This window comes from Oryzias latipes, chromosome 13, assembly GCF_002234675.1.
Source record: "Oryzias latipes chromosome 13, ASM223467v1".
In the NCBI taxonomy this organism is placed as follows: domain Eukaryota; kingdom Metazoa; phylum Chordata; class Actinopteri; order Beloniformes; family Adrianichthyidae; genus Oryzias; species Oryzias latipes.
The window spans coordinates 7,182,110-7,204,960 of NC_019871.2; the positions used below are offsets into that span (position 1 = coordinate 7,182,110).

At 39.3% G+C, this 22,851-nt stretch overlaps 1 protein-coding gene across 1 annotated transcript; it reads right to left on the reverse strand.

Moving 5' to 3' along the window:
* Window positions 1–2,237: 2,237 nt before the first annotated feature.
* nek3 (NIMA related kinase 3) lies at window positions 2,238–22,542 on the reverse strand. The gene is made up of 14 exons (XM_023961811.1): window positions 22,439–22,542; window positions 22,171–22,326; window positions 21,978–22,071; window positions 21,804–21,901; window positions 21,651–21,734; window positions 21,389–21,456; window positions 20,847–20,933; window positions 19,697–19,751; window positions 19,280–19,480; window positions 18,927–19,041; window positions 18,694–18,849; window positions 18,465–18,596; window positions 17,827–17,944; window positions 2,238–2,481 (listed from the first exon to the last, which is right to left on the reverse strand). Exons 2-14 carry the CDS (start codon window positions 22,285–22,287, stop codon window positions 2,415–2,417), a joined length of 1,392 nt encoding a protein of 463 aa, XP_023817579.1. The 5' UTR covers window positions 22,288–22,326; window positions 22,439–22,542; the 3' UTR covers window positions 2,238–2,414.
* Window positions 22,543–22,851: the final 309 nt, after the last annotated feature.

A 22,851-nucleotide genomic window follows, 5' to 3' on the forward strand; every position in this document is an offset into this window, starting at 1 on the left:
CCGTTCACCTCATCACCAGCATGTTGCAATGCAGATATACCATCATGTCAGGTGAGTGGCATTGTTGTAGTTGTGGAGCGCACGTTTTTCGAGGGTGGTGTGAATGTAGCTTCAGAGCTCTTTCCTGACGACAAAAAGATCTAGTCTGGGGTTGCATCAGTAACATCTGATTTCTTGAGAAATCTGTAGCATTTAAGCAAAGAACAAAAGATGTTGCCTCTAAGACAATTTCCAAAACTCATTGTGAAGTTGATAAAGTACCACTTCAAAACTGGCTTCTCTACAAAAAGCAAATGCAAGGCTCCAGGAAGGAGTAAACAGACACTGGACTGGCTTTAGTGCTAGTTTGTCTCCAAACAGGAAAAGGATAATAAAACCCTTTTAGGTGAAAGGTTGGTTTAGTCTAACAAAAGGGCTGCAAAATTAAAAAGTGACACTTTAATGAAGGAAATGAAGCTCAGCCAAAGTTCAGTCCAGAAGACACCCGGTTATCATTACTAATCAGCCTCTATCACAGATCATTCCCGTTTCCTGAAAATAATGCCCTTTAATCTGTAAGTTGTGTATCTTGCACTCCTTTCAGTTGTGATTGGGGAACTACTGCTACTTCACCTGAAATTCAACCCTTCTCACTTCCACTAGATGACTCATCCCAAGTCCTTTTTATCGCTGTGCTGAATTCCAGGGAAATTAGCGCCTTGGCTGAAGCATTCTCTGGATTTGCTTCAGGAAGAAAATCCTTCCTCCCACTGTTAAGGTGCTAAAGAATGTCTTGTACTGATTTTTTTAAGGCTATTGTTAAGTCTTCAGTTTGAAATAAATGAAAAAAAGATCTTCAACTAGAAAAATAAGCATTTCTCAAAAGACAATATAAGGGGGAAAATTGCGTCAATATGTGGATTAAATTAAAATAGTACAACACTTTAGGCCCTGTTTTAACAAAAAGTAGCAAAAACAATCCAAACTTCTGTATTTTTGATCGATTATTTTTCAAAAACCTTGTATTTCGTTGTTGGTATATAAGTTCAAAATTGTTCATAACAAAAGTAAAGTAAAAAAAGTTTAAGAAAAAAATTTAACAAAAGTGTGGAATACTTTAAATTGGTGTCTCTGCCTCACATGTAGTAATAGTAATGATTCCTTTTAACAATTTGAATCATATCATAAACAACTAAGATTCTTTCTTATGGGTTTGAGACTAGGACAAAAACAACACAAATCTTTATCTGCAGTGTGCACTATTCTATTTTTTTGAACCAACAATAGTTTAGCTTGCATGTGTGGACTATTTTCATTACATTTAATTTCCATTTACACTTAACTTCTGGAAAAATCATTAATAGAATGGCGAACCTGTTAAAGGCAAAACCCTGGAGACATAAAGACAAAGTGATACTCAGCATCATTAAATACTGACAAAAATACTTGTATTTTCTTGATGGGAAACTTTATCTGCAGGACACAGAACATGATGATATTTTTACTCAGCAATAGCGTTTCTGTATCTTCACCAAACATTGACTACTGAGGGGATATGAAGGGAAATGAAACATTATTTCAAGAAAGAAGGCAGGAGGGGGATGCACTACAGGCTCTGGATAGGGATTCATTGCTGCCTTAAGATAAGAGCTGAGTTGCAGCTCTGGGCTTCCTCAATGAAACACATCCAGGTCTGATAGATGCTTGTGGTGTGGAGCTCCACTGTCAGCCGCGAGACAACAAGGCTAATCCGTCCCTGATGTGACTGTTGGTGAATCAGCACCATTAGGGCTGGCTCAATGGTCTGGAGGAACCACATAAATCCAAAAAAAAAGTCCTGGGCGAGGCTTGGGATTGCCATCAATGTGCTTTTGTTTAACTCCTTGATGTCAAGCTTTTAATTAGACAATACAAAGGCAGTAACAGGTTCTGCACGAAAACAATGGAGCTGGGGCTGCGAACAGAGAACTCTCTCAAATCCGCATGTGAGCAGGATGAACACCCGTGTTTTTATCGGTCTACATGTCCCATGTTTAGATTGGGTGAGGCTATAAATTATAGCTTTTCCCCCCACTACCTTCCAATCTAAAGGGTTATTAGAGGTTACAACTCCACCTAGTGGTGCACAAACAACACAAATAGGAAAACCACAATTTTTCTCGAGTCTGGAGCGCGGTGACAATAGATTAAAAGTTGTGAATCATCTGGGAAGCTCTCCCGTTGAACAGCTGACACACCCAGGAGTCAGTACTCAAACGTATTTTTTAAAGGTTTTATGACAGTATTGGTCAAGATTCAAGCATTTTGGTACAGATGACACAACAGCACATTTAGCATGAAAGAAAATCCGTATTTTTTTCTTTGCACAAGCAAAATGTCAGTATTTTGCACAAGTTTAGATGTTTATTTTCATGACAGGAGGGCAAAGGAAGGTTTTAGTGTTCTGAAAACATCTTTTCAACTTCTTCCATCCAGTCGGAAGGAGACTCTTCCTCAAAGTCCCTGTAGGGAGAAGACAAAACGGCATGTATCGAGTGCAGAATGTCACCTTTTCATTTGATAGTGATTACATCAATTGTAAAACACAAGAGCTTAGGCAGAGTTTAGGTGTAGAGAATAGATCTTTTCTAACTGATTAAAGGTTAAGCAGAATAAACCAGCATGATAGCAAGGAAATAAGCTGCTTTTCATTGTCACAGGCAGGAGAGGAGCAGCTACTGAGATAAGAAAAAGAAGCATTTCAACTAAATCTGGCAAACAAATTATCCAAAATGTACACCAAGAGTAATTCAGTGCCAGATGGGAAAGTTTTTTAGCAGCAGGCAAGATTTTGTGTTGCGACACAGATGGTTAACTGTGGGAAAATACAGTAAAAAAAACAACAACATTCTAACGCAACAATAACACAGAGTCAAAAATTCCTAAAAAGGCTTCAGTTTGAATTGTTTTCAGTGGGAGAGATTTCAGTTTTCTGCAGGTTACAGCATGTTTTGTCACACACAGTTTGGTTCAGCGACATCTTGATGAGACAGTAATCAGAAGTTTGTCCAAAGCTCAATACAAACACAGGAATATTCTTCAGTGCTTCCTGTTCTGCTTAGTAGTCCCTTTCAAGTAATCTTGAAGCTACTTTTTACCCCACCAGTACTAAATAACACCTTTTGTTGCCAACAAAAAAAAAATGTTGACGTTGATTTGATAACAGCCCTGATGCAGGAGCCTGATTCTTATCACATCTCTAACTGTCAAATCCAAGGTAAATTGACCTTAGAGCGTAAAAACTGTTATAACCACTTTGACATCTATGAAATATTTTATACTTTTCTTCAGTCTTCTCTAGTCGGCATTAAAACTACCGTAAACTTTATTCTTCTATGTTTTACTCAGTATTAAAGAGTGTTAAGAAAACTATTCCCATTAATGATCCACTCCAATGAAAATGGTGTTTCTAACAGGTTCTTTTAGCGTTTTTCTGATGATGGAGGACAAATAAGAAAATAAAACTAAAAATCACATTTCTGAGCATTTCTTTATTCAAATCATTGCAAATCAAAAGAAGAATTTTTTTTAAAAAAATCAGCTTTTAGAATATTGTGTTTGTTATGTAGAAAATACACTGGGTGGCTTCTTTTTTTTAGCTAAAAATGGCATCAGAATTAAAAGACTATTATCGGGAACGCTTTTAAAACAGATCAAACGATGATCGGAGTGGGTGTTTAAGCGCAAATCCATAAATTCTTAAACCTGGTAGGTTTATTTTCTTGGCAAAGACAGGACATTTTAAGAAAATACATTACATCCATTTAAAAGAAAGTAATTGTTTGATTAATTCCTGTTTTACCCACAGTATACTCTGTCTTGCGCAGAGATCACTGTCCTTCTTGGACCATATTAATGGACCATATTAATTTAGCTGCATAGGTTGTTAAGATTGTCCTTAATTAATGATCTTATTAAAATAATAAACTAGTATCACTATCTATGCATTTCTCCTTCAGCAGGCGTGGTTTCCTTTCACTTTACCAGGGCTCTGCAACCTTTAACACTAAAAGAGCCACTTGATCCAGTTTCTTATTGACCAAAACGCGCTGACAGCTGCAAAGTCTCACTTCTTCCTTTGGTGCCATTAAGCTATTCATTTATAAAATGTAGCTTATAAATATTTACAATAAATTAATTGTAAAAGGGTTTCTCCATTTTATTTTTCTATGTATAACAATCCTGCGACAGATTGGCGACCTGTCCAGGGTGTCCCCTGCCTTCGTCCACAGGTCGCCGGGATAGGCTCCGGCAGCCACATGACTCCGAAAGGGAATAAACGGAAGAAGATGAATGAATGTAAAACAATTGGAACTTAATTTACAGCAGTGCGTACAAATTCCTTTCCAAATAAAACATACCCAGTGTTAAATAAGATCCTCCCATTGCAGCAGATTTAGTTGAAGAGAAATGCAAGAAATTCAACGATGAGGTGCCGTCACCCTGTTACTCATTTTATCATTGAACATAAACAGAACTGTAAAAACATTTTTTTATCTACCGGTATACATGTAAATGTAATTGTAAATGTATACTTTAAGAACTTTGCCTCTGAACAGAAACGGCATACTATTGTGCAGGAGAAGATAAAAATATGTGCTAATGAGCAGATTCTAATAGCAAACCACTTTCACTAACCTTTTACAATAATTTTGCTCAATTATTGGACATTAAAAAAATGTAAACATAAATAGCAAAACTTATTTAAGAAAGACAACAAACCTAGTCAATTAGTTTGTGTAATTCTAACAAAGAGCCACAAAAGAGGGTTTAAAAGAAACACATATGGATAGTAAATGAAGATAAAAGGTTTGGTCAACATTTATGTTATTTTGTTTCTATGTTAACATTTAAAGTGTTTAATTAAAGAATAATAAACATAATAATAAAAAAAATAATGGTGATTATGTTTGGTCTACATTATATGTATGTGTATTTATAGTGTTCAATAAAAATAAAACAATAATTATAATGATTTTAAAAAATGGTTTGGTCTGCAAAAAATATACAAAAATACATTAATAAATATATCAAACAGGTGTGGTCTGTAGAAATGTTCTTGTTTGGTGACGTCACAACCCACAACACTCGCCGGCGCAGCTGTGAATACAAAGTCATTGCGAACAAGTTCGGCGTGCACAAGACCACCGTGAAAAAGTTTGTGTACTCCTTCTGCAAGTGGATGGTCTCCTCTGTGATTAACCACCTCATCAAAGTGCCCACGGCGAAGGATGCGCGCGCCATTGCGCGCAGGTTTGAAGAGAAGTTCTGCATCCCTCAGGTGGTGGGATGCATCGATCGGACGCATATCCCAGTTTTGCCACCGAGTGATGGATTCAAACACTTTGTAAATCGCAAAAGGTGGCCGTCTTATGTTCTGCAGGCCGTGGCGGATGACATGTGCCGGTGAGCGATTGTGTGTGTGTGGTACTCAAGTCACGTGAGCTGCAGAGAGCAGGAAGTCCTTCAAAGAAATTTGGATTTAAAAGCCAAAACACATCAAAAATATTGTAGGAGTTCGAGATCAACACAGACTTTTATTTTATGTTGTCTAAAACAACTTAGAGGCTGTATTAACCTGGAGAGAAATTTGATGAATTGCCTTGCCCAAGGACACAAATACTAGAAAACATGGGATTTGAACCCCATTTAACTTGTTTAGATAACTGCTGAATCCACCAGCTCCGTCAGAGATGGGCCCACAAGTCCCAAACCACTCTACAACAAACAAATATAGGGCAGAGACAACATTTTAAAGTCCCACTCTGAAAATACGCTAGGTGAGCCACCTGCTCCCCGATCTTCTCCATTCCTATGCATCCATTTGTAGACGGCTAGATCCATGTATGTCTTTGTTTTCCTCGTTCGAGCTGCCATTTGACCCACAACTGCTTGGCTGGATCGCTCCAACATTGCTCGCCATTTTAGTTGCACCTGTCATGTAAGCTAGCGGGAAAGCACGTAAACGGAGGGGTCTCAGGAACGGAGAGGGGAAAGGGGGCGGGGTTGCCCCATGCCAACAGTGCCGCCCACAACTCAGACGCAAAATTCTCATGAACTCTGTAGAAACGACGTCCTACAAAATGACACAGATTTTCAAAATTTTGGCTAAAAAGAACATAATTATGATATAAAAAGACCACTGGAAACACTTTTAAAATAGATCAAAAGATGATCGCTGTGGGTCTTTAAAAATGTCCAAAACAACGTTTATTTAAACTAAGCGAAATAGGATGCAAAAACTCTTAAAACCTGGGATTTAAACACTGATCAACCAGTGAAGATGACTGCTGAACCCACCAACTTCCCCAAACATGGGCATAAAAAATCCCAAACTGCTCTATAAGAACCAAATATAGCAGTGGAGCACCTTACAGACACATGGGCAGGTATATGGAAATTAGCCTGTGGCTATAATCTGGCATCTTTACATTTCATGTTTATTAATATGCATTGTCCCTTTCTCAATAAAGTAAATTAAAATATAAAGAAAAGTAGGCTTAAAATTGCATTTCTGTGTATTTCATAATTTAACTTGTTGTTAATTAGGAGCAGACAAAAACATGCTGTTGAATAAGATCACTGGGGGGGCCACAAGCTCCCTGCCCAAGGCTTTAGCAACAGGAAGGGGGGACAGCACTGCTGCACGTCAACGATCTGGCCCAAAACTTAGACGAAAATTTCTAATGAACTCCTGCTATTCTGCAGAAAGAATGTCCTAGAAAACGATTGTCTGATTGTGGCTAAAAACAAAAAAATCATAATTTAAATAAAAAATAAAAACACTGGGAATGGTTTTTTAAAATAGTTCAAAAGATGATCAGAGTGGGGCCCCAAAATAAACCGCATGGACCTTTTTCCACAAAGGCCAGTTTGAGGGCATCTAGCCAACACTCCAAACCCCCAGAACATCTGAGAGCCTTTAGCTGGTTTTCTGACCGCATCCTCCTGCACACTCACCACCTCAACATTTTTTCCGACCCTTTTCAGGTTTTGGAACATCAACTGTCAGATGCCCGGAAGTACCGCTGATGCAGACGTCCTCAGACAGTCAGCCTTGTATAACCAAGCACACATGTTACCACAGGTAGGCTCTTCCCTGTCACGGAGGAAAGGGCCTTTCGGCCGCACTAACCTTTTGCTAAACTGCCACCATACCACTCATGAACACACCCTCCCACAGACAGATGTGGATTCATACCCCAGTGATGTGTGATGAGAGTTGTGTCTGGGGAGGTACTGGCTCTGTCAGAGTCAGATTTACAAACAAACAAACCCAATATATTAGACATCTACTGATTGAGTTTCATAACAGCACTCTTTTTATAAACATAGCAGGTTTATACTGGACAAAGGGGTTTGTAGTACAGCATGACTCAAAATAACAACTATAACATAGACACCGCACGATGGAAGATGCACTCACACACAAAATTTGCACTAACTGTTAATTGTAAATGAAGTCCATACGCCTCTGCTTCTGGGCTAAAACTTAGCGCAAGCCTCATCCTTTATCTTTTAGTTTTAGAAGTCCCTCAGTCTCATGGAAGATGTGTTGGTCCAGAGCTGGTCATCCATTATTTATTACTTAATGTTTTGATTCAAAGTTTAACATTGAAACATTTTCTAGATTATACTCAACATTTTTGCAGCCAGTCAGAGCAAAACATAAAATACGAAGTCCTGAACATATGGAGTCCTATACTGTTCATAATTAAATAAATAAATATTTAATTAAATAAATAAATATGACGTCATGCAAATACACAATCAACCAATAAATCTCTCATAAATATATAAAAAGATCATGAAATTGTGAAAAACCTGCACACTGATTTTAAATTAGCCATTATATTATGCAATATATTTCATTTTGCTTTAAAAACCTGTTCATTATTTTAAAACAGCATTTTAAAATATTCATCTTTAATCATGTGGAATATTATTATAATTCTGTCTTTTTTTCAGAAGCTCGTATTTCAAAATCAATATTTTCCAAAGTAGCTTTGTTTTTATTTCATGTTGCTGTTTTTCACAATGGCTTTTTTATTTCATGAAGAGCTTTTTCAGGAGAATGAGTCTATCTGTCAATCAGTGAAAGTGGGCGGGGTCTAAACGATTATTGGCTCATCCATGGAAATCGACTCTTATTCCTCGATACCCGCTTAGCGGTGTACCAGTCAGAGAGATTACATATTTCAGCGATATCCGCGCGGCTTTGCTGACATTATAGATCAAATAGAGACAAACAATCTGTCTGCTGCACCAAACATTGACAACTCTGTTTTTGTAGTTTGAGGGTTTGTGTGGACCAAACCACAGAGGAGCTCCGGTTGTCCACGTCTATAAGTCCCCCGTTGAAACACTCCTCATTCTTACGCCATTCACTCATAGCTCACATCGTGCCTCACACTGTGTGTCGGCTCGCGGGAGGCGAGCTGCGCAAAGCGGAACAAGCCTGCTGAGGCCTCCTGAACCTTATATTTTTCTATTTACATTGAGACAATGATTATAATCAGGTCCTCTGATTTTATTTTTCGCTCCCGGGAATATGTTGAACCTTTCCTGCGATGACGTTTCTGACTGTGGTCGGAAAACGCAGCGGAGATCCAGGATTGATTGAGCAATTCTGCAGCCAGGGCTTACTCCATAATCAGGCTCTGTACTTTGGAGGAAACCTTTTTTTACTATTACTTTTCCGGGGGACTGGGCAACAGACCCTTAACTTGCGCTCACACATACACTCTCGCGCTGCCTGGGCGCTCTGATTTACACGTAATTTAAAGACGTAGTTTGACTGCAGGACCTGAAGCAGAGACTCTCTGGGATGATCTCATGAACTCAAACATGGAAACATTGTTATCGTGTGAAACTATTCAAAATGAATAAACCTGATCTTTTAACACTCCATGTACATTGTGCATCCATGCATTGTTACTGAGATAAGCGCAGGCAACCGCTCCATGTGGCTATCAGGCTAAAAACATTAGGTGGTAGCCCCTCCCACACGCGGCATGTTGCATTCATGGAACTCCAGTTCATAGAAGTTTTGTGGAACTCCAACAACCACTCAGCCTAACTCAGACCACTACTAGATGTTCATGAGAAAATGAAAATTGCCGAACCGACCACAAAATCACCCGAATTATGCACACTCGCCCAAAGCCACTTTTGTCCGCAAATGTAGAACAAAAACTGCCCAATTTCGTGTAACACTGTGGATGTGTTGAGGTGCATACTTCCCCTAGTGTTGAGGAGAGTGCATTGCGCCGTCAGGTTTGGTGAAGCATCTTCGATCGATGTAGTCAGGGTGCTGCTGCTCATGTCTGAGTTAAGGAGTAGCCAATCACAAAAGTGTCTCCGCCTTGTCTAGTTTGATTGACAGACAGACACAGTCTCCTGAAAAAGCTCTTCATGAAATAAATACGCCATTGTGAAAAACAGCAACATGAAATAAAAACAAAGCTACTTTGGAAAATATTGATTTTGAAATCCAAGGTTCTGAAAAAAGGCGTAGAATTATCATAATATTCCACATGATTAAAACGAATATTTTAAAATGCTGTTTTAAAATAATGAACAGGTTTTTAAAGCAAAATGAAATATATTGAATGATATAATGGATAATTTAAAATCTGTGTGCAGGTTTTTCACAATTTCAGGATCTTTTTATATATTTATGAGAGATTTATTGGTTGATTGTGTATTTGCATGAGGTTATATTTATTTATTTAATTAAATATTTATTTATTTAATTATGAACAGTATAGGACTCCATATGAACATGACATTCAAAAAGGTAAAAAAAAAGGAAATTTTGTATTTTGTGTGCACAAATTTGCATTTTGTTATCATTTTGTGCACAGCATATAATATATTGTGGGCACAAATTATTATTACGAATTATTATTTTGTTAATATTTATCCACACCGATTAGTATTATGTACAGAAATGAGCATTTTATTAACATTTGTGCACACCAGTTAGGATTTTGTTGGCACAAATGAGAATTGTATTAACATTTGTGCACACCATATATCAGTTTGTGGTAACATAGTATTTTACTAACATTTTTGCACACTAATCAAAATTTTGTTGGCACAAATCAGCATTTTATTAGCATTTTAAGCACATCAATTGGTATTTTAAAAACACAAATAAGTATTTTGTGGCCACACTTATTAGCAGGAATTGATGAGACTAAAAAATAAATTTCTGCACACAAATGAAAATTTGTGTGCACAAAATACAAATGAACTGATGATTTGTGGCCAGAAAAATGTTAATAAAACTCTGATTTGCAGCAACACAATTCTAATTTGTGTGCACAAAAAAAAGCTAATTTGTGGCCGAAATTAGTAATTTGAGGAAACAAGCTTTTTCTTGGATGTCATGTGGAGGGTTCTGTATTAGAATCGCAACTCCAACTGAACTTTCTTAACAATCACCAAAAAACAAATGTGAGCTCATGAGCGCCCTCTACATTTAGGCAGAGCTACTGTCTGCCTTACCTTATGTCTGTCCTTTATGTCAGATTTGAACACTAATTAAATGGCATAAATGGCAGACAAACGTGAAATACATTTCACATTAAATAGAAACTGAAGAGATGTAATAAAAGTCTACACCATATTAAATAAAATTAATAAAACATTAAACTATTACCATTTGCTGAAGTAGCTAAAGATACGGGCTCAGCCCAGTTTAAATGGGCTTAGTCATTATATTAGTCAAATAAACATTCCCACTCCGCAAACCTTTTTTTTTTTATCAAATTCTTGACAATCCTAATTTTTCCATTATATTATTTCTGTCTTCTTCTTTCTCTTTCGGCTTTTCCCATCAGGGGTCGCCACAGCGAATCATCCTTTTCCACCTCACTCTATCATGAACATCTTCTACCCTAACGTTAGCCAACTTCATGTCCTCTGTTAAGACATCCATATATCTCCTCTTTGGCCGTCCTCTTGCCCTCCGGCCAGGCAGCTCCATCTCCAACGTCCTTCTACCAATATATCCACTATCCCTCCTCTGAACATGTCCAAACCATCTCAGTCTGGCTTCTCTGACTTTGTCGCTAACACAGGCAACATGAGCCGTCCCTCTGATGTACTCGTTCCTTATCCTGTCTAACCTGGTCACTCCTAAGGAGAACCTCAACATCTTCATCTCCGCTACCTCCATCTCAGCCTCTTGTCTCTGTCTCACTGCTACCGTCTCTAACCCATAGAGCAGAGCTGGTCTCACCACTGTCTTGTACACCTTTCCTTTGAGTCTTGTTGACACTCTTCTGTCACACAACACTCCTGACACTTTCCTCCAACCGCTCCAACCTGCCTCCACTCGCCTCTTCACCTCTTTTCCACACTCCCCATCACACTGGACTGTTGACCCCAAGTACTTAAACTCCTGCACCTTCTTCACCTCAGCCCCCTGTAACCTAACGCTTCTACCTTGATCCCTCTCGTTCAGACACATGTATTCTGTCTTACTACGACTGACCTTCATGCCTCTTCTTTCCAGAGCAAACCTCCACCTCTCTAGCTGTTCCTCCACCTGCTCTCTACTCTCACTGCAAATTACGATGTCATCCGCAAACATCATTGTCCAGGGAGATTCCTGTCTTACCTCGTCTGTCAGCCTGTCCATCAGCATAGCAAACAAAAAAGGACTCAAAGCTGATCCTTGGTGTAGTCCCACCTCCACCTTGAACTCCTCTGTCTGACCTACAGGACATCTCACCACCGTCATACTACTCTCATACATGTCCTGAACTACTCTGACATACTTCTCTGCCACTCCAGACGACCTCATACAGTACCACAGCTCCTCCCTCGGCACCCTGTCATACGCCTTCTCTAAATCTACGAACACACAATGCAGCTCCTTCTGACCTTCTCTGTACTTTTCCATCAACATTCTCAAAGCAAAAATGGCATCAGTGGTGCTCTTACGGGGCATGAAACCATACTGCTGCTCACAGATCTCCACCTTCTTCCTAAGCCTGGCTTCCACTACTCTTTCCCACAGCTTCATTGTGTGGCTCATCAACTTTATTCCTCTATAGTTGCTGCAGTTCTGCGTGTCACCCTTGTTCTTAAAGATCGGAACCAGAACGCTTCTCCTCCATTCCTCAGGCATCTTCTCACTCTCTAAAATCCTATTGAACAACCTTGTTAGAAATTCCACTGCTGTCTCTCCTAAGCACTTCCATACCTCCACAGGTAGGTCATCAGGACCAACGGCCTTTCCGCTCTTCATCCTTTTCAGAGCCTTCCTAACCTCATCCTTTCCAATCTCTGCTACTTCCTGCTCCACAACAACCACATCTTCCTCCCTTCTTTCCCTGTCATTTTCCTCGTTCATCAGCTCCTCAAAATACTCCTTCCATCTTTTCTGTACACTCTCTTGGGTTGTTAGCACCTTTCCATCTCTGTCCTTAATCACCCTTATCTGTTGCACGTCCTTCCCATCTCTGTCTCTCTGTCTGGCTAGCCTGTACAAGTCCTTCTCTCCTTCCTTTGTGTCTAACCTGTCATATAGCTCATCGTAAGCTTTCTGTTTGGCCTTTGCCACCTCTCTCTTCACTCTACGCTGCGCTTCCTTGTACTCCTGTCTACCTTCCTCAGTCCTTTCTACATCCCACTTCCTTTTAGCCAACCTCTTCCTCTGGACGCATTCCTGTACTTCCTCATTCCACCACCAAGTCTCTTTACCGTCTTTCCTCTTTCCAGATGACACACCTAGCACCTTCCTACCTGTTTCCCTGATAATCTCTGCTGTAGCTTCCCAGTCCTCTGGAAGCTCATCCTGACCACCCAGGACCTGCCTCAACTTCTGCCTAAATTCCTCACAAGTTTCTTCATTCTGTAGCTTCCACCACTTGGTCTTCTTTTCTGTTTTCCCTCTCTTCTTCTTCCTGACCTCCAGAGTCATCTTACACACCACCATGCGGTGCTGTCTGGCTACACTCTCTCCTACCACCACTTTGCAGTCATTAACCTCTCTCAAATGACCTTGTCTACATAGGATGTAGTCCACCTGAGTACTCCTACCTCCACTTCTGTATGTCACTCTATGTTCCTCTCTCTTCTGGAAGTAAGTGTTGACTACAGCCATTTCCATCCTCTTCGCAAAGTCCACCACCATCTGTCCCTCCAGATTCCTTTCCTTCACACCAAACCTGCCCATCACCTCCTCATCACCTCTGTTGCCCTCACCAACATGCCCATTAAAGTCTGCTCCAATAACAACTCTCTCTCCTCTGGGAAAACTCTCTATGACCTCATCCAACTCACTCCAGAATCTCTCCTTCACTTCCAACTCACAGCCAACCTGTGGCGCATACCCACTGACTACATTCACCATCACCCCTTCAATTTCTAACTTTAGGCTCATCATCCTGTCTGAGACTCTTTTCACCTCTAGAACACTGTTTACAAACTCCCCCTTCAGAATCACTCCTACCCCGTTTCTCTTCCTATCAGCACCATGATAGAACAGTTTGTATCCTCCTCCAATACTACGTGCCTTGCTGCCCTTCCACCTTGTCTCCTGCACACACAGTACATCTACCTTCCTTCTCTCCATCATGTCTGCCAGCTCTCTGCCTTTCCCTGTCATTGTGCCAACGTTAAGAGTCCCTATTCTCAAACCTATGTTCCTGCCTTTTCCCTTCTCTCTCTGGCCACGGACCCTTCTGCCTCCCTTCTTTCTTCGACCAACAGTAGTCAAATTTCCACCGACACCCTGTAGGTTAACAGCATCGGTGGCGGTGGTTGTTAACCCGGGCCTCGACCGATCCGGTATGTCTAAAGTGTTGTTGATGATTCGCATGGTTATTTTGGCAATTTTTACGCCGGATGCCCTTCCTGACGCAACCCTCTCTATTTATCCGGGCTTGGGACCGGCACAGAAGTAACTGGCTTGCAACCCCTGTGGCTAGATTCATTATATTATTTCTGTAGTGCAGGTTATTTAATTAGGAACTGACCAATCAGATTCCCCAATAAGTGTGGTCTCACGTTCGAAATTTCCTGTAGACAACTTTCAAGTGGTAGGGGTGTGGCTTTCCAACAAGCTCACTCCTGATTGGTGGAATGGTTGCCATAGAAATGGTGACTCCCTACAGTGACTGGTGATTGATCTGACACGGTGGCATCTGCATGACATAAAAATAGAGACTGAATTGACATTATTTATTTTAAGCCAGAATTAAGCCAATTTCTATGGGAGACATCACACTCACTCGGTCCACTTCTCTAATAGTGCATCTAACTGAACTGGAAATAGAATTTTAAGCATAGAAATAATTAGAACTATACATGTAAATTGCATTTGTAGTACAGATTAGTGGACGCCTATTTATTTTATCAATATTACGTTTACTAATATGGCAGGTGAAGACGGTGGCAGGTGAGGCACATCCCTGCCACAGCCACTTACATTTTATTTTGGTATTTTAATATTTTTTTTAATGTTTTTTTGTTGTTGAAGGAACCCAAAGAAATCAGTGGAACCTCAGTCAACCTTTTCCTTCTAGGCGACGCGGCATATCCTCTTTTAGACTGGCTCATCTCGGACTACACTCCATCCCCACACTTGACCGCGGAGCAGGAGTCCTTTAACGCCTATCTGAGGTCCGCCAGGACGACGGTGGACATTGCCTTTGGGAAGCTGAAGTCTCGCTGGAGAGTGCTGCTCAGGAAATGCGATTTCCACTACACATTCATACCCTACGTCATCGCCACTTGTTGCGCACTCCATAACTTCTGCGAAGCCGAAGAGGAGGGCTTCAGCCCCGCGTGGACGGAGGAAGCAGCACGAATGGAGCGCCGGATGCCACAGCCAGATGTTTGCTCGTGCAGCGAATCGGAATGCTCCGATGGTCAAAAAGTCAGACTTGCTTTAACAGAATATTTGAGAGCAAATGTTCCTCTGCACAAGTCAGAGTTTTGAAGAATTTTGTAATGAATAGACACAAAAACGTTTTTTTTTGTTTTTTATTCACAGTATTGTAAAAAATAAATAAAAAGTCTTTAAAAATTTTTTTAAATCAATCAATGACCTCCTGCTTAATCTCCTCGGCTAGTGGTTCTCCATGTCGCACGTGGACCTCCTGGTCTGACATCTGTGATGTGTCCAGCGACGGCGATGGCTGCAGGCTGTGAATCGTTTCCACCAGAGCGGACACCACGCCTGCATTGCTTTGGAGGATGCTGTTCACCAGCCGCTCCTCGCGCTCCTGGCTCTGCTGGATGTACTCCATCCAGGTGTTCTGCATCTGCTGCATCCTTTGAAAGAGCTGCTCCAGATCTGATGCTTGGCGCCTCCTCCTTCCAGGTAATGTGATTTTGGGTGTTGCTGCTTAAAAAAAAAAAAAGTTTATAGGGATTTCATTATTTGGATTTGCCGAAGGAAGTAATGTGATATGCAACAATTTTTCTCATTGGATAAAAAAACTTTGCAGGAGAATAAAAGATACAAAAACATTTGTGTGTTTTCTTTTTTTGGTGGAAGCCAAATAGTTTAAATGTCCCACTCCAATCATCTTTATCACTGTAAAAGTGATGTGTTAATTAGGATTATGCCATTTTTCGCCAAAATAAAAAAACAAAAAAACTGTATTTTTCTGGGCGATAGTTTCTGCAGAAGGCAGGGGTCCATAAAAAAATCCAAGGACTCTGGGTGCAGAGTAAGCCTGCTCTCATTTCCCATCATCCCATTGTTAATAGTTTGTCCCGCTAGCTTACAGCCCCTCAAAACCCAAACCTAACATGACTGGTGCAACAAAAATAGTTTTTTTGTTGGGTTTTGAGCCAGACGCCAGCTCAGACTGAGACAAGGAAAACGAGCATCGTCTGTAAGGGGAATGAAACTGAGCAGGGAGCTTGTGGCCCACGAACTGTGGCCACTATGTCACAACTACAGGATTTTCCAACGTTCATTTTTTTCGTCCACTCCTGATTTACACCGATTTGTATAAAGAAATAATCAAAAAAAATCTTCATCTAATTTTTCTTAATAAAAGGTGTCCTCCATCAAGAGACAAATGTTTAAAAATACGATTTTCATTGGAGTGGGTCCTTGACCAAACTGAGGAGCTCACCTGAAACCGGAGGTGTAAACCCGATGTCTACGCCGTCTTCAGTGCCTACAGGCAGCGGTCGACATCCCAGAAGCTCCTCCAGGGTGCTGAAGAAGGGGCAGGCCGCCGGACCGTTGTCGTCTGTGTCGTTTTTTTTCTTAGCGCTGTAGTAGGCCTGCTTCAGGTGCTTCCAGCGGACGCGAATCTGCTCCGGTGTCCTAAAATCCCGCACCTTCCAGCTGGTCGGCCACTTTTCGAAACAAGACGCCATTGCGCGTTTTCCAACCGTCCATGTACTTCAAAATGTTCAGCTCTTTTAACTGACCGAGCATGTATTCCGTCTCTTCGTCGGTCCAGAAATGTAGAGATTTCGCCATAGTTGTTGTCAATATTTTTATACGTCACTTCCGGGTCAGACCGCGCGGACTGTCCCCCCCCTTTTTTTCCTTTTTTCTTGTTTTGGCCCGGGATGCAATTATTATGATACAATAATATTATTTACATTTTCTGTTCTAAATTTTTGAATAACCTCGTCAAATCATATTTATATCATGATTTAATAAATATAATTTATTAAATATATTATAAATGTATATGTATAATTTCTTATACATTTTTTATATTGTCATTTTATTTATATCTTTCTTCCACTTTTGGCTTCTCCCATCAGGGGTCGCCACAGCGAACGAGTCGCATGGTAAATTTGGCAATGTTTTACGCCGGATGCCCTTCCTGACACAACCTTCTCAAACCGGGCTTGGAACCGGCAGAGGTAGAGAAGGGAACAGGGAGCAGCCCGGAGTCGAACCCGGGTTTCACGGATGGAAGGCGCCGCAAACCAGCACGAGCTAAACTGGCTTTTATTTATATAGTATTTATTATTTAATTTATATAATTTATAATTTCTTGTTAATATAATAATTTGATTTAAATTTATTATAAATCAAGCTCAGCATGTCTTTAGTTAATGATCACTTTATTTAACTAAGCAAATGTGATTAAAGTTTTTTTTTTCAATAAAACAATCAATTATAAGTCTGTTTTTTCAAATAAAAAGTCTTTAAAATAAAATGCCACAATTTTTTAAAGACCTACTGAGATGAAAATGGCATTTTGGTGTTTTTAACATTTTTTGTGGCCTTTTTCTGACGATACATGACTGATATTAAGAAGATTAATCTCAAATGGCATTTAGTACTATTTATATTTTGAAATCATTGTGAATCAGGAGCAGTAAAATAAAAATATTTTCATTTTGGCTAAATATATGTATTTTCCTATTATTTAACAATCACTGTGGGTGCTTTTAAAGTAGCTTAAACGATGATTACACTGGGTCTTCAAAATATTTCCATACGTAGAAAAAAAAGTGCATTTTACATCTTTAGCCAATTTGAGCACAAACATACTACATATCAACAGTTGAGCAAACGCCAGCAAAACTATAATCTTCAAACTAATAAAACATGTAGCAGGATATAAAATAAAATAATAAAATAATAATAAAATAAAAATAAAAACTATTCATAAATGTATGTATAACCTTACATATGGTTTAGGAATCTATTGATCATAAATTTCTTTCCTTTTTTAGATTTTTTTAATATAAAATAAGATTTGAGGTGACACTAAGGTGCACCAAGAACAGTTGCTACCTCTCTGGTCTTTCTATAAGGTGAATTAACTGGTATATGTAGTATTGTGTGGGAGTAACTCTTACGTGTCTTCATCATCGGAGCGTGGCTTACGTCTGTCCTCATCTACAGCCACCCCTGGGTCAGGGCCATCACTTTCATCACCCTGTGGTTGGGAGAGGGGTCCCATCAGAGGATTGTTGCCTAAAAATCAAATTATGGAAAATAATTTAGACCTTTAGCCCATGTACAACTGTGGCAGTGTATTTTGGAGAATTTTAAGGGTAAGTTTGCTGTTGGTCAAGATCATAAAATGAGAAAAATCTCCACTATGGTTTATTTTATTAAATGTATTAAGGTAGCAGGATTTAGGATATTAACTGTCATTGTTTTCTCGTTTGAAGGGACTTGGACAACTTGCATTAATTGATGTGATTATTTTAAAAGATATTTTTTAATATAATTGAGCCCTGTACAAGACTACTGAAAATTAAAAATGGAATTGCAAAGACATCAACACGACTAAATTATTGATGCAGGCCAATATTAATAAGCGATGCTTTATAAAGAAACACTGACAACAATTTAACTTATGTTATAACTTTGATTTTTAGGGTCTTAATGAGGTTATTTTTTTATTTTATTATACTCTGACTTCAATTTTAGAACGGGAAGGAAGTGTGTACTTTCTTCTTCATATTGACAGTAGAAAAACATAACAAACCTGTTGTGTTTATTAAATATGTGCTGAAAGCTCTGTTCAGCTGGGCTTTCTCCAGAATACTCAGAAGCTTTTGGGGAGGATCCTTGTCCCACAGTCTCCTCTGCCGTCTGTCGACCGGCTCCTCTGACTTGACTGCAAAAACAGGAAGACGGTATCCTTGTAACCAGCTTCATTCTACAAAGGTTTGCTTTATTATTTTCAGGAAATATAAATGCCACGGCTGTCATACTTCCATGTATTGAACTAGATGACGCCATGCTGTCTGATGAAAGGAGGCTGGCGTTGGCCAACGCCTGCAGCACGCTGTCCGGTGGATCCGTCGTCCACTGCTTTCTTGCGCCAGGCTTTTTGCTTTCACAACAGGTTTTAGGTAACTCCACAGCCGCTGCATTCAGTTAATGAGTAATTCTGCATTAATTTCTATTTATTGCAATTTAGTTTATTGTACTGAGTCAACTCTACCTCCAAATACTGATGTTCTTTGTAAGCTCTTGTCTCCCAGAAACTGAGCCACCTTCTCCCCCTCCTCTCTGTTCCATCTACCAGGACGTCTGCCATCTTTAGCTTTTTCTATGGCCTGGAAAATATTTGAAGCAAAACGTTAAAGACTGAACCAGCAACTGCAAGTTCAGGGTCAGGCTCCGCACAGAGAAGAGGAAGTTATTCATATAGAATTTGAAGAAATCTCTGTGTGTTTGGAGAGAAACCTGAGATTGGTCTATTAATGGTCTTGATTTTCAAATAGCACAGGTTTTAAATGTCTTTTTAGTGACATGAAATTAAGTCAAGACAAACAGGAAGCTGCTGTTTTTCACCTGTGAGGGCAGGTGTGAGCGAAGCAGTTTGGATACCCGGTGAGAAGTCAAGATGGTTTGCACAGACGGCCTATCTTTTGGGTTTGTCTTAAATATTTGCTTCATCAAGTGGAGCAGCTCGTACGGCAAGTGCCTAGGGAGTGGTGGGTATGCCCCCCGACACACCTTCAAAATAAGGCTTTTCCAGCTAGAGGCCTGAAACTGGAACACAGAAAACAAGTGTAAGGATATTGGAGAAAACAAAAACATCAGAGCTTGTCAAAACACACCACAGGTATTTAAACTCAGCTGAAAATACTGGCCCTCCTTTCATTGACGGTTACTGTGCTCTAACATGATTAAACACAACAGCACATGGCTAACTTCTGGAGACAGTCAAGCTTGTGGGACACAAAGTAAGCAAAGCAGGGGAAGTACCGGGTGTTGCAAAGCGCAAAGCTCGTAAAGGACGCAGCCCAGTGACCACACATCACTGAAAAACACAGAAAACACAGAGGAGGTTACTGACTCTCATCAGACTCCATCATCTACTGGAACACAAAACTGCATAGGTTACAGCCACAAGGCCAAGCTGAGGACTCACTCAAACAAACATTGCAATTTTTTTCTGCGTAGAAATTGAAAGAATGAAAATTGATCAAAAAAAGAAACAACATTTATTTGATTGAGTTACACAATGTAGCTCCCCAATTTCCCAATAATATTAGGATCAACTAAGAAGTTAGTGGTTCTTTTTTTTTAACTTTCACATATATATATATATATATATATATATATATGGCCTTTATTCTTTCTAACTTCAAAATTTTTCTTACTTCCTTATTTTGAAATAGCTTTTATTCTCATGATTATTTTTTATCTTCCATATTAATGTTTAGTTAATCACTATATGCACATTACCAACATGTTCTTATTTTGTATTTATTGTTTTTGCATGTGTTTATATTTTGTACACATTATCCTTTTGCACTGATATTGAGACTGCTTTTAGTCGCGATGTACAAGTAGATAGAGACAATAAAGCCATATCTCATTTTATCTTATTTTATAAACGAATCCCACTTTGTGTTTGACTTACTTATTGCATTTAAAATGGACTAATTTACCTTTTTTTGAAACTTACACAAATCAACTGTTGCAAAGGGGAAAAGCTGCAAGAATCAAGGTATTGTTAATATTTTTGTTAACATAGTAAAAGATCCCAATCTGACTGCAAACACAAAAATGTATTATTTTTTGTGCAACGTTTTGAGGCATTTGGTTTCCAGCTGCTCTTTGGCTTTTGGTTAATCCTTTCTGGAGTAAAACTAACATTTTCTGCATTCAGCATCAGTAGTACTCCATTCATGCTCCCATAACCAGTAGCTGAAATACTTCAAGCCATACTAAGATGGTAAATACTTGTATAGCGATTTCTTTCAAGCTGTTCATGCACTAACTACATTTAGATATTTTAATTCCACTTCCCTAAACAAAAATGTAGAAAGTGTTGCAATACATTTCCTCATTTGTAATTTTTAGATTCTTAAAAAACAAAATAAGATAAAAAATATTTTGTGCAACACACCTTTTATTGTTGTATGGCTTGTTGTCCCAGATTTCTGGTGCCACATAATACGGTGTCCCAACATATGCATGAGCGTACGCCTTTGAGCTGCAACAAATCACAGATTCGAGACAGAAAAAACAGTAACTATGTAATTTACGGTCTAAAAATGCAGCAGCCTCATGAGCGGTACGGTCCAGTTTAGAATGGATTAGGTGAGCTTTTGCTTTTAAAGTTGGACCGTCACGATGCATATGGGGTGTGGATGACTGCTTTGTGTCATAATACTGTGACTACAGCAACAGTGATCCAGCCTGACTCTGAATCACGCTATTGCCAAGGATGGCAAGGAGCATTTGTATTTCCAGTGCTGACCAGGCATTGCTGTTTGTTGCAGGCATCTTTTACCGATAAAGATTGACTAAAAGACAAAAAATTGAATGCTGGGAAATGTTGGCTTTGTCTTAATGACCTTCTGCCAATCAGCGGAAGGTAGCTCCGCCCTAACCGTTCCTTTCCATTTTTCTTTGTCATACAACCAAAAGTAGTACGGTTTGATGTACCTGTTTAGAACACAAGCAGAACCAAAGTCCCCGAGCTTGACTGAGCCATCACCTGTCAGAAAAATGTTCTGGGGAAAAAAAAGCGCAAATAGTGAAGTTAAAATCTTTACATATTGTGTAGAAGAGATGTTGATGCCCTCTCTTTTTTACCAAGATAATTACATGAATGAAACTAAAGTGATTGATATGGTCATATATTTAGTCTGTGCTACATCTACAGATAAAACTATAAGTAGTTACTGTCAAACTCACAGTACAGTACCTTGGACTTTAAGTCTCTGTGCAGGACTCTCTTGTCATGGATGTGCTGGGCACCGGCACACATCTGAGCAAACCATCTCAATATCTGGGAAATTCTCCGTGGTTATTATAGGAGCACAAATAGGAACTTTTTTTGTGTGCGTTCAAGACTTACATTTTCAGTGCAGAAGTTGGTCGCTTTCTGTTGCTGAATCCTCTGGAGAAGATCTCCTCCACTGCAGTACTCCATAACAATACACAGGAGGTCAGTCACTGAAGAACAATCACGTTTTTAACTCTGCAACTCAAATCCAAAACACTTTAAAAGAATGAAAGTGAAGATTATTACTCTCAAATGCCTCCCTAAAGGCCACTATGTTGGGATGTTTCATTCTTGACAGGAGGATGGCTTCTTTTCTTGAATCCCTCAACTTGGACTCATTCTATAAAACAGAAAATAAATTATTTACTTTTGGGAGGCAGAATGAGATTTAAAAGTCTCAATTCTTTCATATTTTTCACGGTGATTTTTTTGTACGTACCTTTGGCAGCTGGATTTCCTTGACTACATATTTTTCCTGAGTGCTTATCCATTGAACTAACACGGCCCGACCGAAAGAGCCTTCCCCGACGACCTTAAGCTGCGTGTATTTCTCCATTGAGCCTCTTCAAAAGCTCACATATAGACAAAGAGGGGGCTAGTAAAGACAAACATGAGCAAAAAAGCTAAAAGTTGACCATATTTCTTTTATAATTTTGAGACTTATTTTTAGGTTTTAGTCATAAAAATGGAACATTTATCATCCATACACCGGGAGAATGTAGCAAATCCTCCGGCGGCGTGGTTGTCTTCTACTTCCTGTTATTGTATGACGTCAGACATGTCAGTACTGCGCATGACTGCCACTAGATGGAAGCATATCACAACTTCTGAACTCAAAAAAGGTTTAAGTTCGATTTTATAATTAGATATTAGCTATTTAAGCTTCATATGAAGTTATGACATAAGTATATTTTTTATGAAGTTGTTTTATTTTTAGCTGTAGCTTGTTCGTTTCATTCTGTTCCAAAATACACAATAATTAATGACGATGTATGACAGTTTTATATAATATCAATACAATTTATGCAATTAAAGTGAGCAAAATAAAAGAGATATAAAAACACCCTTTTCATCATCATTCTATATAATAAAATAATCAAGAGTATAATAAATTATCCTA

Excerpts from the sequence above, each read along its gene's own strand:
- nek3 (XM_023961811.1), bottom strand. The coding sequence starts at position 22,287 with ATGGAGAAATACACGCAGCTTAAGGTCGTCGGGGAAGGCTCTTTCGGT. Across the intron at positions 19,752-20,846 it reads AAGCCATACAACAATAAAAG|TGATGTGTGGTCACTGGGCT; the intron begins GTGTGTTGCACA and ends TGTGTTTTTCAG. Across the intron at positions 18,597-18,693 it reads ATCTAGTTCAATACATGGAA|TCAAGTCAGAGGAGCCGGTC; the intron begins GTATGACAGCCG and ends CTGTTTTTGCAG.